We start from the raw sequence: 15,592 nt of genomic DNA on the forward strand, positions 1-15,592 counted from the left end.
CAGATTTATATTAGTTCATGTTATATTACTGCACAATGCAAATGAAAATTTTGAAAAGTTAGCGGTTTACTACAGGATAGATAAATTGTTACTTTAGGCCCATTTTATGATACTTGGGAGCTATGGCTACTTGAAGACAACAAATGATACTACTATGAGTCTATATGAAGATGTAAAGGTTAGTTCTGACAATTAAATTAATGTGACCAGCTGCATTTCATGTGTCTTTTTTTTTTTTTAAAAAAAGAAACAACCGATGAATATGTACCTATATTTCACCATGGTTCAACCTAAGTGCCCCCACCACAGCTCAGTTTTTTCAATGAGTTGACATTTCCACCAATAGCCGTGCTATCCTACAGCATAATACCAAAGGGCAAGCACAGCTATTGGCTAAGAGGTGGAGATGTCACCTCACTGAAAAAAACTGAGCTGTGTCATGGGCCGCTGGAAGCACTTAGGTTAGCACTAAAACCACGTCGATATAAAAAAAGTACCTATTCATAATTTATTTTTTTTAAACCGATGAATAAAGGTCAACTTTATTTTTAGTGATGGTATATCCTAACATTTTTGAAACGCTAGAATTTACGATCACTTTAAAGCAACAGTTAAATCAAAATAAAACTTTCATGATTCACATGGAGCAATTTTAAACAACTTTCTAATTTACTTTTACTTTTTTAATTTGCTTTGTTCACTTGGTATACTTTGTTGAGTAACCCTAGGAAGGCTCAGGAGAGGCAACGCACTACTAAAAGCTAGCTGCTAATTGGTGGATGCACATACATGCCTCTTGCCATTGGCTCACCAGATGTCTTTAGCTAACTCTAAGTAGTACATTGTTGCTCCTTCAACAAAGCATACTAAATAAACAAAGTCAATTTAATATTAGATGTAAACGGGAAAGATGTTTAAAACTCTACACTCTATCTGAATCATGATGGTTTCATTTTGACTTTACTGTAGCTTTAAAGGGACAGTCTAGACCAGTGATTGCGAACCTTGACACTCCAGATGTTTCAGAACTACATTCCCATTATGCTCAACTGGACTTCAGAGTGCCTAAGCATCATGGGTTATGTAGTTCTGAAACATCTGGAGTGCCAAGGTTCGCCATCACTGGTCTAGACCCAATACTTACTCTTTATTACTTATTGTTAAACACCAGACAAGCATCTTACAACATCTCACATCTATAAGCTGTAAAAAGTACTTTTAAATAATTGTTTCTTGGGGGCGGAGCCAAGCGGAGCTCCAAGATGGTAGCTTTTAGTTAGAGCTCCGTGTGCTGGATCAGGGTTAGGGTCCTAAATCCTAAGACTAGAGCATATTATGGGGGTTATTTCAGTCCCTTAATACCCTAATACACCAAAGAGCTGTAGTGGGGCCATTAGCTGATCGCATCTGACCGGAGGAGACGAAAACAGAGGGCAAAGAACTTATCCCGGGAACCGCCATCTTTCCTCCTCCCTCGCCTACAGACAGCATCGCAGCAAGTAACAGGGAGCTTGCGGGCAGCAGCGCATCTCATCCGGACAACGCAACTAGCAATCCCTTACTGGTATATCGAGGAATCGCACAGCCCTCAGCACTACAGACGATCCGGCCAGTCAGAGTGAGTAATCCCCACACGCTCACAGTGTTCAAAGTCATATTAAATGGGCCAGACACTACCTATACAAAAAATGAAGGACACTTTATTCAACTGAGGCTGAAATATAAATATCCCACCAAGATGCTAGATATTCCGGACAGGGAGAGGCTTCACAATCTAGTGTGGGTTGAATGACTTTAATATGCATAATATAGGAAATAATGGTGTATTAGGATAGCTGAACAGCGTTACAGAAGCATATCACACAGGGGCTGTATTGAAGGCCTAACCCAACCACGTGGCACCTACATCAGGTCCCCCTAATTCAATACACCGCAGATGTAACTAGACAGTAGGGGTTTATCTGGCCTTTCTCTACTGATTATCCTGGGACCGGTTCTAAGATCCTGCTTGGTCTGTACTTTTGGGACTTTGGGTGACATTTAGCTCCGGAGGAGAGGCCGACTGAAATTGAAGGAGGCTTAGTTTTGGGCCTTTATTTTGAGTACTAGCCAAGCCTTTGCTTTCATCTCCATACTTAACATAAGTCTTACATTCACACTGCAAGACTGCCATCTTGTGGACAAAAGTTAAATAACAGTCCGAAAGACCCTGTTAATCTCACAGCAGATATTACAAGAAGAGGAGTGATTTAAGGACACTTTCTCCTGGCAGACAAGTAATTAAAATTGACGCCCCTCTTATTTGCTCAAGTGCCGAGAGATTGTAATGGCTTCTAGAAGACTGAATAAGTTGGAGAAAACAAACAAGAATACACCTGTCTCCTCCTTTTTTAAGCCGTCACAGGGCGACATTCCACACAGTATGTCCAAAGAGATGGAAGGAGACAAAGAACCTTCTCTGATCGCATCTGACCTGGCAGATGAAGATACCCCCCTGACAAGAGCGGACCTACGTATGCTTGTCTCCAAACAAGACATTACAAACAGCTTTGACAAATTATGGTCCAAGATAGACACTATGCATACTTCTATGAATGAAAGCTTAAGTGACATCAAAAGAGAAATTTCTGAACTCGGCACTAGAGTTGAAACCTTGGAAAATAACAGTGACAACCTAATAGAGGATGTAGAAATGGCGGTCCAGCAGGTCTCACAACAACAACAAGTGGTAGATGACTTGTTGGACAAGATTGAAGACATGGAAAACAGGGGAAGAAGAAGTAACATCCGACTGAAGGGCATCCCAGAATCAATAAAGAATGAGGACCTCCCCTCCTATCTCCATCAACTGTTCTGCGCAATCACAGGGACGGATCCCTCAACAGAAATAGAAATAGAGAGGGCCCATAGAGCCTTAAAGCCTAGGCCTAAACTTGACTCCCCTCCCAGAGATGTTATTGTGGCGTTCTTAAGGTATCCGGAAAAGGATAAAATTCTCAGAGAAGCAGCCAAGCAACCAACCTTTAAATTCAGGGGTAATATAATACACTTTTTCCAGGACTTGAGTACCAGAACTTTGCAGAGAAGGGGCACCTTACGACCCCTAACTACTCTTCTCAGAAAAAACCAAATCCAATATAGGTGGGGTTTCCCATTTGCCCTGTATATCACCAAGGACAATAAAATCCTCACAATTCGAGATGCAATTGGGATCCCAGACATCTGCGAAGCCCTGGGCCTTGAAACTCCGAACATACCAGAACCCTCGCTTTCAACAGAGACGCCTAAACCACTAAGGATACCTTTGAAATCCCAGAAGTCTCAATGGACAAGATCACCCCAAAAAAGGCAGAAAAACAGATGACAGACTCTATCTATATAATTTGGTTGGTCTCTTTGTTTCTCCCCTTCTTTTTTGCAGGTCACAGAAGAGAGTTGGAGACTACAAGATAGAAACACTGAAATCTGAACCTTAATACCAGGTCTAACTGTGGTTTCTACATTTAAAGTCCTGTATCACAGACTCTAGTTCACTTCACTTGTTGTAACCATCTCACTTATATTCAGAATATTTATCTAGTGAGAGCACATGTTCAGCCGTTAGTATTTATAGAAAAGTTTAATATTTATTTCAAGTCATTATGGCCATTTTGCACTATACTCTTTCCCCCATAATGCACTACAAGAGAAGATAGTTGGCCCTTCCCCTAGTTCCAGTTCCCCCCTAGAATCATATATATTATTTCAGAAGGATAACTCCAGGGAAATGTTTTTTACTCCAGGTTTATGGTTATGGATTATTTTCATCAATGTTATTGACATTAACCTGTTTTTCTCTCTTTTTCAGACTCCTTCTCTTCCTCTTCCTCTACCTATCCCACCTCTCCCTCCCCTACAAAGACTACAGGACTTTCTGCCACAAGAGTACAAGCCAGCAAATGTTGGCAAGACAAATAGAGCTATAGATTGGGGTAAGATCTATATTTCATACACTGAACCGGAAGGTTTATGGTACACAATGAAACATTCCAAGAACTTCACACATACTCATGGCCGCATCTAATATTACCTTAGTCTCTCACAATGTGAGAGGCCTCAACTCAGAGGTTAAAAGAAGAAAGGCATTAACACAACACAAACATTTAGGGGCCAATGTAATATTTCTACAGGAAACCCACTTCATATCAGGTCACATACCAAAATATTGGGAGAGACAATTCCCCTTACATTTCCACTCTACCATTGATAAGAAAAAGAGAGGAGTGTCTATCCTGTTGCATTCCTCTTTGAATTTTAATGTCACAAACACCATTACTGATAAGGAGGGAAGATACATAATACTACGGGGTATACTTAATGAGGTGGAAGTTGTTTTCTGTAACATTTACGCTCCGAACGACCACCAGGAACAATTTTTCACCAGGTTATCTTTCCTTCTATCTAGCTGGAATGCCACCAGAATATTCCTAGCAGGAGATTTTAATGTCTCATTATATAAACAAGACTACCATCCAATGATCCAACATCCCCACAGACATCACAGACATATAAGCAAGGCTAAACATATAGTACACACTCTGGAGGGTCACAACCTATCAGACTCCTGGAAGGCCCTTTATGGCGATACATCAGATCACACCTATTTCTCCCCTGCACACCACAAATATTTTAGATTGGATTATATCTTTTTGAGCCAAATACTACTAACAAATCTTATATCCTCCTCCATTTCTCCATGCGTTTGGTCGGACCATGCAATGGTATCGATTAAGGTGGAAGGGCTACTTCCACCCAGTTCAATGAAAAACTGGACTTATGACCCCACAATTTTGAAAGACCCGCTACAGAAGGAGTCTATTCTTAAACACATGTCAGACTATTGGGAGGTCAACGTTAACTCGGTTGATAACCCCATCCAGGAGTGGGCTGCTCACAAGTCGGTTATTAGAGGACTTTTAATCCAGCTAAAATCACAACACAAACGTAAAGCAAAAACAGCAATTATGACACTTCAAGCGGAAATAACCGCTTTGGAAAAGCGTCATAAACTTACAGGCTCTAACAATATTTATAAAACTTTACAAGATAGGAGACAGACCTTAGATAAGATACTCAACGACCAATCGATTAGAGCAGGATTAAGACTGCAGGCCAAATATTTTGTCTACGCTAACAAGCCAGATAGGTTCCTGGCTAATAAAATCAAAAACAAAATCAGGGACATAACTATTCCCACACTTTACAAAATGGGTGGAGGGGTGACCTCAAACCCTATAGACATAGTCAACAGTTTTGCGGCATACTATGGAACCTTATATGATGGACGAAAAGTTAGCAACACACCACAAACCCAAACGCTGCTTGACAAATTTTTAGAAGAGGCTAATCTACCTAAGATTGACCAAAAGGACCTCGACATTCTCAGTGCTGATATCACGAGCCAAGAGGTGCTTACAGTCTTACGAGATCTAAAACCAGGGAAAGCAGCTGGCCCAGATGGCTTCCCAGGGGACTATTATAAATTATTCAAAACATCCCTTACACCCCACCTAGTTAAATTTTGTAACCACATTCTGCAGGGACAAGCCATCCCCCCCGACCTTCTGGACGCCAAGATTATAGTGATCCCCAAGCCAGGTAAAGATAAAATGTATTGCCATAATTACAGGCCAATCTCCCTGATAAACCAGGACTTAAAAATTCTAACAAAAATTTTAGCAAATCGTCTCAAACACATTCTCCCTAAGTTAATCCATCCTGACCAGGTGGGCTTTATAAAAAATAGAGAGGCCCCAGACAACATTAGAAGAATGATAGCCCTACTGGATTATGCACAAATAACAAAAACGCCTTCTCTGCTGCTCTCCTTAGACGCAGAGAAGGCGTTCGACAGAGTTGATTGGGGCTTTATGCAAGCAGTTTTAGAGAGAGTAGGGATAGGGGGCCCATTTCTAAAAGCAATTAGAGGCATATACTCTACCCCTACAGCGAGAGTGCGGGCCATGGGCCATCAATCAGATAAATTTGCTGTCCTTAATGGAACTAGGCAGGGGTGCCCCCTGTCCCCCCTGTTGTTCGCTTTATGCATTGAACCCCTCGCCCAACACATTAGAAACTCCCCAGATGTTGCAGGTATAACGGTCAAACAGAGGGAATATAAACTCACTCTATTTGCAGACGATATTTTGCTATCTTTATCCAAACCCCTGATCTCACTCCCAAATCTTTACAAAATTATTGATGTATATTCCAAAATATCCGGATACAAGGTAAATCTGGAGAAATGCGAGGCTATGCCTCTAGGAATCCCCGATCATACTAGAAAGCTAATCGAACTAAACTTTGAATTCAAGTGGGCCAAACACCATCTTCAATACTTGGGGATTAAGCTAACTAAAAGCTCATCTGATCTTTATCAAGCAAACTTTCCATCAATGTACAAATCTATTAAACAGGATTTGAGACAGTGGGGTAAACTAGGATTTTCTTGGGTGGGCAGGTTGTCCGCAGTCAAAATGACTGTTCTTCCTAGGATTTTATACTTATTTCGCACCCTCCCTGTCAAAATCCCCACGCCAGACTTAGAAGATCTTCAAAAATACACCAACAACTTCATAAGAGGTAACAAAAAAGCCCGAATAGCAACGAACACTCTTAATAGGCACAGAAGGTTGGGGGGGGTTGGGGTTCCAAATTTCAAACACTATTATCAAGCGGCTAGATTGGCGCAGACAACCCTTCTTAATGAAATGGAGGAGGATATCATCTGGACAAAAATAGAAACAGACATTATGGAAATAAAACCACGAACACGGGTGCTTTGGGACCCGAAAAACTGCTCAGGAAGAAACCACTACACCCTCCCTCTATCAGACTTTATGATCAGACAGTGGTCCACACTTACTTCAACTCTTAGATTACTACCACATAATTCGACCAAAACGCCACTAAGATGTATTATTAAACCGGAACACACCTCAATTATTAAAAAATGGGAAAACAGGGGGTTATATAGGATAGCTGATCTAATGGAGGGGGGCACAATAATTACTTACACTCAGTTACAAGAAAAAATACACCCAGCCAAACTTCACTGGTTCTTCTACCTACAAATCTCATCCATCATACTACATCATACATCTGGGGACCAGAGAGGGCCTCTTACCACTTTAGAGACTATCTGTAGCTCACCAACGAGACCTAAGAAAGCAATTTCTCGTATTTATCAAGCAATCCAGGAAACTATAGGGACCACCAAATCCCCCCTTCAAGTAAAATGGGAATTAGACCTAAATAAAGAATATGACATACATTCCTGGAATGAAATTATTTACGGGGCAGGGAAGGGGCTACTAGGAGCTGACATGCTTGAAAACGTAATTAAAACCAACTTTCGTTGGTACCTTACACCACTTATTACCTCACATGCCATCAGACACGGATCCAAACTCTGCTACAGAGGCTGCGATGTGGAAGGTTCCTATAGACACATGTGGTGGGACTGCCCTCATTCACATAGAACATGGAACAGACTATCACACTTTTTGAGCTCTCTTTTAGATAGTCCAATTACACTTTCATTAGAACAAGCACTACTGCACACTAAACTTAAGGAGTTCAATAAACACATAAACCATTTCATAAAGATAACATGTACAGCAACTAGGGTGTGTATAGCACGCCGATGGAAGGAATCTGCCCCTACATGGGGAGAGGTTATTGTTAAAATCAGACACTACTATAACATGTCAGCACAGGCTGCCATATTACAAGACACACAGGAAACCTTCCAGAAGGTTTGGTTTTACTGGATTATGCACGACACATCAAACTCCAGAATAGAGGACAAGTGAAAGGTTAACTTCAAGGAAGCGCTTCTATTAAAGCATTGAAAGGCTCCCTCAGCCCCAATAGATACTAACTTGGAACTTACAAAGTTAGGGCAGAGATCCTGGCTAAGTCCTCCCCCATCCCCTTACCCACCCTCTTTCTCTCCATTTCTACATCATCTCTTTCTTCTTCTTTACCCTATACTTTAGGCCTAACGAAAAAATGTTTACATTGTTTTTACATGATTCAGTTTAATTATATTTGTTAGGTCCATCGCCGGACTCTGTACATGCAGATGGTCGACTAATTGTAACATCGGCATTTTTCCCTTTCCTTTTCTTTTACTCATATCTTGTTATTGTCAAAAATATACTCAATAAAAATTTATTTCAACTAAATAATTGTTTCTTAGCAGCTAAAAATGGCCACCAAGCTCCGCCCACAGCTTCTTCTTGTCCAGTTAGCTGTTTTCTTGTAAGACAGTCAAGCAGTGCACGTTTATTTTTCAGTAAGCTATTAGCAGTGTGTGCAATTAGGTAAACTTATTTAAGAGTCCATTGTGATTGGAGAAACTTAACATACAATTAGTGGGCGGGACTTGGCAGACATTTTCAGCTTCTAACAAACCATGAATATTTAAACGTTTCCTGTACTTCTTATAAGATTATAGCTGATGTATCAATAAGTTATCAAAATGATGCATTGGGTCTAGACTACTGGTTTTCCCCCCTGACCTCAGGCTTCCTAACAGGTCACATTGTGAGGTTATCACCTGGAGCACAGGTGAAATAATCAGTTGTTAGTAAACGGTTATTTATCTGCTCTCAGCCAAGGTAATCCTGAAAACATGGCCTGTTGGGGAGGCCTGAGGACAGGTTTGAAAACCATTGGTCTAGACTGTCCCTTTAAAGGGACAGTCTACTCCAGAATTTATATTGTTTACAAAAAGATAGCTAATCCCTTTATTACCCATTCCCCAGTTTTGCATAACCAACACAGTTATATTAATATACTTTTTACCTCTGTGATTACCTTGTATCTAAGCCTCTGCAGACTGCTCCTTATCTCAGTTATATTAATATACTTTTTACCTCTGTGATTACCTTGTATCTAAGCCTCTGCAGACTGCCCCCTTATCTTAGTTATATTAATATACTTTTTACCTCTGTGATTACCTTGTATCTAAGCCTCTGCAGACTGCCCCCTTATCTCAGTTATATTAATATACTCTTTACCTCTGATTACCCTGTATCTAAGCCTCTGCAGACTGCTCTTTATCTCAGTTATATTAATATACTTTTTACCTCTGTGATTACCCTGTATCTAAGCTTCTGCAGAATGCCCCTTATCTCAGTTATATTAATATACTTTTTACCTCTGTGATTACCCTGTATCTAAGCTTCTGCAGAATGCCCCTTATCTCAGTTATATTAATATACTTTTTACCTCTGTGATTACCCTGTATCTAAGCCTCTGAAGACTGCTCCTTATCTCAGTTATATTAATATACTTTTTACCTCTGTGATTACCTTGTATCTAAGCCTCTGCAGACTGCTCCTTATCTCAGTTATATTAATATACTTTTTACCTCTGTGATTAACTTGTATGTAAACCTCTGCAGACTGCCTCATTATTTCAGTTTGGCTTTTTTTAACTTGCATTTTAGCCAATCGGTGCTGACTCCATGGGAGTAAGCACAATGTTATCTATATGGCACACATGAACTAGCACTGTGTAATTGAAACAAAAACTGTCAAAATGCACTTAGATAAGAGGCGGCCTTCAAGGGTTTAGATTAGACATTAGCATATGAGCCTACCTAGGTTTAGCTTTCAACAAAGAATACCAAAAGAACAAAGCAATTTTGATGATAAAAGTAAATTGGAATGTTGTTTAAAATTGCACAACGTATCAGAGTTTAATTTTGATTAGACTGTCCCTTTTTGTCTGAACAAGTGGTTTACCACAATCACAAAAGAAAGATTTAGGTTTCACGCCCCTTTATCTAAATAAACAAATCTACAGCTGGCAAGTGAAACAAATTCACATACACATCAGGGAAACTAAAACAAAGTGAATCTGGAAAGGAGAAAATAAATGAGAAAAGAGATTTGTGCTAACACAAATTCTGCCAGCGCACACAGTATCGTTTTAAAAAAAAAAAAATTTTTATCTTGGTAAATTGCGTTCACTAATCTGGAAAGCCCCAACAGCGAGAATATGTCTGTTCCTCTTTTTTTGTGATTGGTGTTTTCATGATATAAATAGCAAGTTTTTATTTTTTCTTAACATTGCAAAAAAGAAAGAGTTCCTTATTTTGTTCCTAATCAGATGAATATTTTTTTGGGGAGGGGAGAAATGCAGCATAACAAAAGTAAATTAATTTAAATGTTTATAAAGGTTTCAAAATAAAAGTCTAAAGTGAACAAGAAAATTAAACTTTAATAATTCAGAGAATAGAATTTTAAACAGTTTTCCAATTAACTTCTATTATATATTTTGTTTCCTTTTCTTGGTATCTTTCGTTGAAAAGCATACCTAGGTAGATTCAGAAGCAGCAATGCATTACTGGGTGACTAGCTACTGATTGGTGGCTGCACATATATGCCTTTTGTCATTGGCTGACCTGATGTGTTTAGCTAGCTCCCAGTAAAGCACTGCTGGTCCTTAAACAAAGGATACCCAGAGAATGAAGCAAATTTCTTAATGTAAGTAAATTTGAAAATGGTTTGAAACTGTATGCTCTGAGTTATGAAAGAAAGATTTTGGGTTTTGTTTATAGAAGCATTTTTGTAATATACTTGTATTAGCAAAAATAATTCTAGTAACAACAGTTACTGTTTCAGTGATAGCTTTTACTGGACACAGGGACATGGAGCATATTTAGATATGCTATGTGCATCAGCATTTAAAAAAGCATGTGAGATTAGAGAGCTAGTGTTGCCTTGTACTGACTTCATTTACTTGATGCCAGCCACCACCTCTCTCAGCAGACATGTGCCCGGTGCATATCTAGCCTAATATATATCCTTTGATTAAAGGTTTAAATGTCAGTGGCTTTTTAAACACTGAATGGTTCTACATATCCATTAACTCACACATTTCCATTTTCCAACACAAAAAAATAAAGTTCTAAAACAAAAAATTGTTATCACCGTTTACAGGTTAACTTTGTAAAATAGAAATAAAAAACTAAAAGGAAAATATAAAGGACAAATAATAAAATGCTGTAATGCAATGATAAATGTGTTTAACCCCCAGCAAGCAGTTAAACACACAGTTAATTAGCACCAGATCTGCAATGCTCTGATCCTGAGAGGAACACAACTGGTGATTGGTGGCTATGCACATGGGTCACTCCCGATTGGCTCAGAGGTTGCGCTCAGCTCTTGACAAGCAGCCCTATCACAATAGAGCATTTTATTATTATTATATATATTTATTTATTTTTAAATAAGAGTCATAATTAAGGGGCTTATAAGAATAAGACACTTACCTCTAACCTCACTCCAGAGCAGAACCTGAACATTCTGAGGAATAAATATAAAGATCCCCCGATCTGTCCATGTAAGAACGCTGTGCTCACTGAAGAAAAGGAAAAAAGGTAGATTATTTGTCTGAATATAAACTGTGTTTTTTTTACTTATAGACAGAACAGGTAAAGGAATTCTATTAAAATCTCTTTATTGTTCCCAAGAAAGAGGAAACTTACAGATCAGTGTTGGATTTATAGGCTCTGAACAATTTTGTCAGAGTTCCTACCTTCAAAATGGAGACTATTTAGTCTATTCTGCCTTTTATTCATCAAGGGCAGTTTATGGCCACAACAGATATAAAGGATGCTTACCTCCATATTTCAATTCCCAAAGATCATTCTTCATTTCTGAGGTATGCATTTCTAGACAAGCATTTGTTTTTAAAAACTTAATTAAAATATACCATTCGTTTGTGCTGCGTTTGTGCCGATTTGTGCCGCAAAAACGAACGTTTTTGCCGGTTTGGTTTAGGAGATATTGCGCATTATTTTTTTATGAAACCCCACCCACTTTGCACCCCATGTTATGCAATTTTAAAAACAAATATACCATTTGTTTGTGCTGCAAAAACGAACGTTTGTGCCGGTTTGGTTTTGGAGATATAGCGCATTATTTTTCATGAAACCCTGCCCACTTTGCCCCCCCATGTTATGCAATTTTAAAAACAAATATACCATTTGTTTGTGCTGAGTTTGTGCTGATTTGTGCCGCAAAAATGAACGTTTGTGCCGGTTTGGTTTTGGAGATATAACGCATTAGATTTGCTGAAACTCCGCCCACTTTGCACTCCATGTTATACAATTTTAAAAACAAATATACCATTTATTTGTGCTGATTTGTTCTGCAAAAATGAACGTTTGTTCTGGTTTGATTTCGGAGATATTGCGCATTATGTGTACATGTACTCTTTGATTCAAAAGTATTATAACAACAAAAATGTTTGTAAGTACAAATAGAATTATAAAATTTTGGGGTATACAAAAGAACAGATATGACTTCCACACCAGACAAAAAATATTTAAAAACATATGGGGGAGATTACATCCCTGGCAACTGGAAAAAAACCTGTTTCAGTTTGCTATGAAGCGCAGCAGTGTAGCTGCTCAGCGCAACAGTCTAGTTATGCGCTTTATAGAAAACTAACAAGACAATTTTTTCCCCCATCGCCAGGGATGTAATGCCCCCCAAAATGTTTAAAAAAAAAAAAGCGACTAAAAAAGAAGTGACTTGTATAAGAAAACTTGCTTGAGTGATTTTAAGCGCTTGTTAACTCTAAGCAAGTTAATATTGGGCTGTCTGTGGTTAACATGACATTACAGGCGATTAATATGGCAACAAAGAGGTTAAATTGGCTAAAGGAGGTTTATTAGGCCTAATGGGGTTGAAGAGGGCTTTACTGCAATTTAATTGAAAATGTCCTTTTTCTACTAATTCACTTTGCAGTTAAATTACTTAAGCTATGGTTTGGGGTCCTTCCAATCCATTACTCTTCAATAACCCCATGTATGTCGTATAAACCGGTATGTTACCATGTTAATCCCGGATTTAAATTTCGGGCGCCCATAGGCACAGAGCGCACTATACAGAGCGCATCCCCCTTGTTTTCTGTTACCGGCGGCTTCCGTGGTGGCAGGGAAGGACCCCGGTGTAGGCTGCCCAAAGAAACACCGGCCTGTGCTGGACAGGCTTTTTTTTACCAGCATAATTATCAACACAACAGAAATAAAAATAAGAATAATTCTTATAATTACCATGATTACCAGAATCCCAAATCATATTCCACTATACAATCGATTTGAACCCCTCCAGAATAACCCTGGGGGGAATAGATATCAGGGTAGCGACCATCAACATTTTAATTCACCTAACCTCCCAAATGATCAAGGCAAAATTAGTCACCAAAGGGTTGAGACACCTTCCACCTCCAAGAGTAATTTTTTTAGGGGTACCGAATTTGGCCCCCCTATGGAGGAGGAATATAGGTCCACCCAAGATACCACCACAACATCAAAACACACAACAACAACAACAACAACACCCGAATGCACAACAACAACAAAAGAAAAGACCTTACCCAAACGGGGAAGACGAGGGAGAGGTAATACCACACAAAAAAAGCAAATACAAAAATTAGCTAAAGGTATATTTAATTTATCCACACATGAATTAACTAACAATGAGGTTAGAATTTTGGGTAGGGGTCTGTCATACTGCCCTCCCAACCCCCACAAACTTTTTGATTTATTTGTGGATCTGAATAAGTATACCAGGAAGTTATCTCTACAGAGATACTTCTCTATAAAAAATCTCAAAAAAAGAAATGTGGAGGGAATGCCCATTATCACTAATTCTATGAATAGCCAGATACAGACCATCTATGCTGAGCCAGATCTTATAACGGAAGATCTCTTTGAAGGATATATACATACCACATTATCACTACCATCTAATTATAATCCTCCTAAGGAGGACGTCACGTATATAGACCTTTCCCAACAGTTGGTAATGGAAGATTTCAATAAACTACCCAGCAAATTAAACAAACAAGACTCTAGCCTAATGAGGAAAGAGCCCTCAAATCCCTGGCTAATGATTCCAAACTGGTAATTAGACAGGCGGACAAGGGGGGGGGATTGTCCTTCAAGACTATAAAGATTATGTTAATGAGGCATATAATATCCTTTTAAATGTTGAATATTACAGGAAATTGTATGCAGATCCTACAGCTGTATTTTTGGGGAAATTATTAAGTATTCTGGAGGATGGTAGTGGTAAGGGGATACTAAACACCAAGGAACGGAAATTTTTAACTCCTTTACATCCGTCAACCCCTTACTACTACCATCTTCCAAAGATCCACAAGGATTGTCTCAAACCACCTGGCCGCCCCATCATTGCGGGTATCAACAGTTTGACTGACAAGTTATCTCAATATATTGATAACTTTTTACAAAAGTATGTTCAAAACTTACCCTCATTCATTCGTGATACCACGGATTTATTATTTAAGATCAAGGATTTTAAACAAGAGAAGGACGCTATGTGGATAACAGCAGATGTCAGCGCCCTCTATTCGAATATCTCTCATGAATTAGGAATACTCACCACTAAACATTATTTGGATTCAGATATGTACATGCCTAGTATCCAAAAAGAAAACATTTTGACACTTATTGAGTTTATACTCAAACATAATTATTTCCAATTTTTAGATGATTTTTATTTGCAGGTAAAGGGGACGGCCATGGGCACCAGGTTTGCCCCCAGTTTTGCAAATCTCTTTATGGGATATTTTGAGGAGAAATATATACATAATTCGAACTGGGGGGCAAGCCTGGTGTTCTATGGCCGTTACATAGACGATTTGATTTTTATTTTCAGGGGGACAGATGAGGAGGCCAGATTATTTTGTTTATATCTGAACAATAACTCTATGGGTATACAGTTTACCTCTAACATACAGCGAGAATCCATAGAATTTCTTGACCTAATTCTGACATGGGATACTGAACATAACATAGCCACATCTACATACTTCAAAACTGTAGATTGTAATAAATTTCCTTCACTATAACAGCAACCATTATCATCAATGGAAAAATAGTATACCATATAGCCAATTTTGCAGAATTAGAAGAAATTGTAGTTCATTAGAGAGATTTTGTGAACAATCTAAGATCCTTATCCAAAGATTTGAGGAAAAAGGTTATCCTAGGGACATCATAATGAGTGGATATGAAAAAGCATACAAATTGGATAGATCAATAATTCTCCAAACTAAGAAAATAACGATTTTAGATAATGAGGCTATTGAGAAACCTCAACAACCCTGTTTTGTGACTCAATATAACTCCAATGCTAAACATATAAAAAAAGTATTACAAAAACACTGGCCAATATTATTAAAAGACCCCATTCTGAAGAAAGATCTGCACAGTGTACCAAATGTTATTTATAAACGAGCACCTACGATCAAACAATCCCTAGCTCCCAGTAAGGTAGTTATTTCCAAAAAAGTTAGAGGAAAATCAACACGAAGCTATCAAACAGGTCAAAGGGGGGTCTTCAAATGTGGCAAAACTAGATGCCACATGTGTAAACATATTACACATAGGACTAAAACAATTAAATCACATACTACAGGGGAAATTTTTCCTATTAATGATCACCTGACATGCAGCTCCTCATATGTGGTCTATGTTTTATCATGTAGATGTGGACAACAG

General features: G+C 38.7%; 1 protein-coding gene across 1 annotated transcript in view; it reads right to left on the reverse strand.

Moving 5' to 3' along the window:
• The window catches only part of HPS5 (HPS5 biogenesis of lysosomal organelles complex 2 subunit 2), a 182,174-nt gene that overhangs the window by 99,871 nt on the left and 66,711 nt on the right, over window positions 1-15,592 (reverse strand). Inside the window, exon 9 of the mRNA XM_053720662.1 lies at window positions 11,327-11,415. Within this exon, the coding sequence (XP_053576637.1) occupies window positions 11,327-11,415 (89 nt within the window). The remainder of the gene's footprint in view (window positions 1-11,326; window positions 11,416-15,592) is intronic.

Source organism: Bombina bombina, chromosome 7 (genome assembly GCF_027579735.1).
Source record: "Bombina bombina isolate aBomBom1 chromosome 7, aBomBom1.pri, whole genome shotgun sequence".
NCBI classification, from domain to species: domain Eukaryota; kingdom Metazoa; phylum Chordata; class Amphibia; order Anura; family Bombinatoridae; genus Bombina; species Bombina bombina.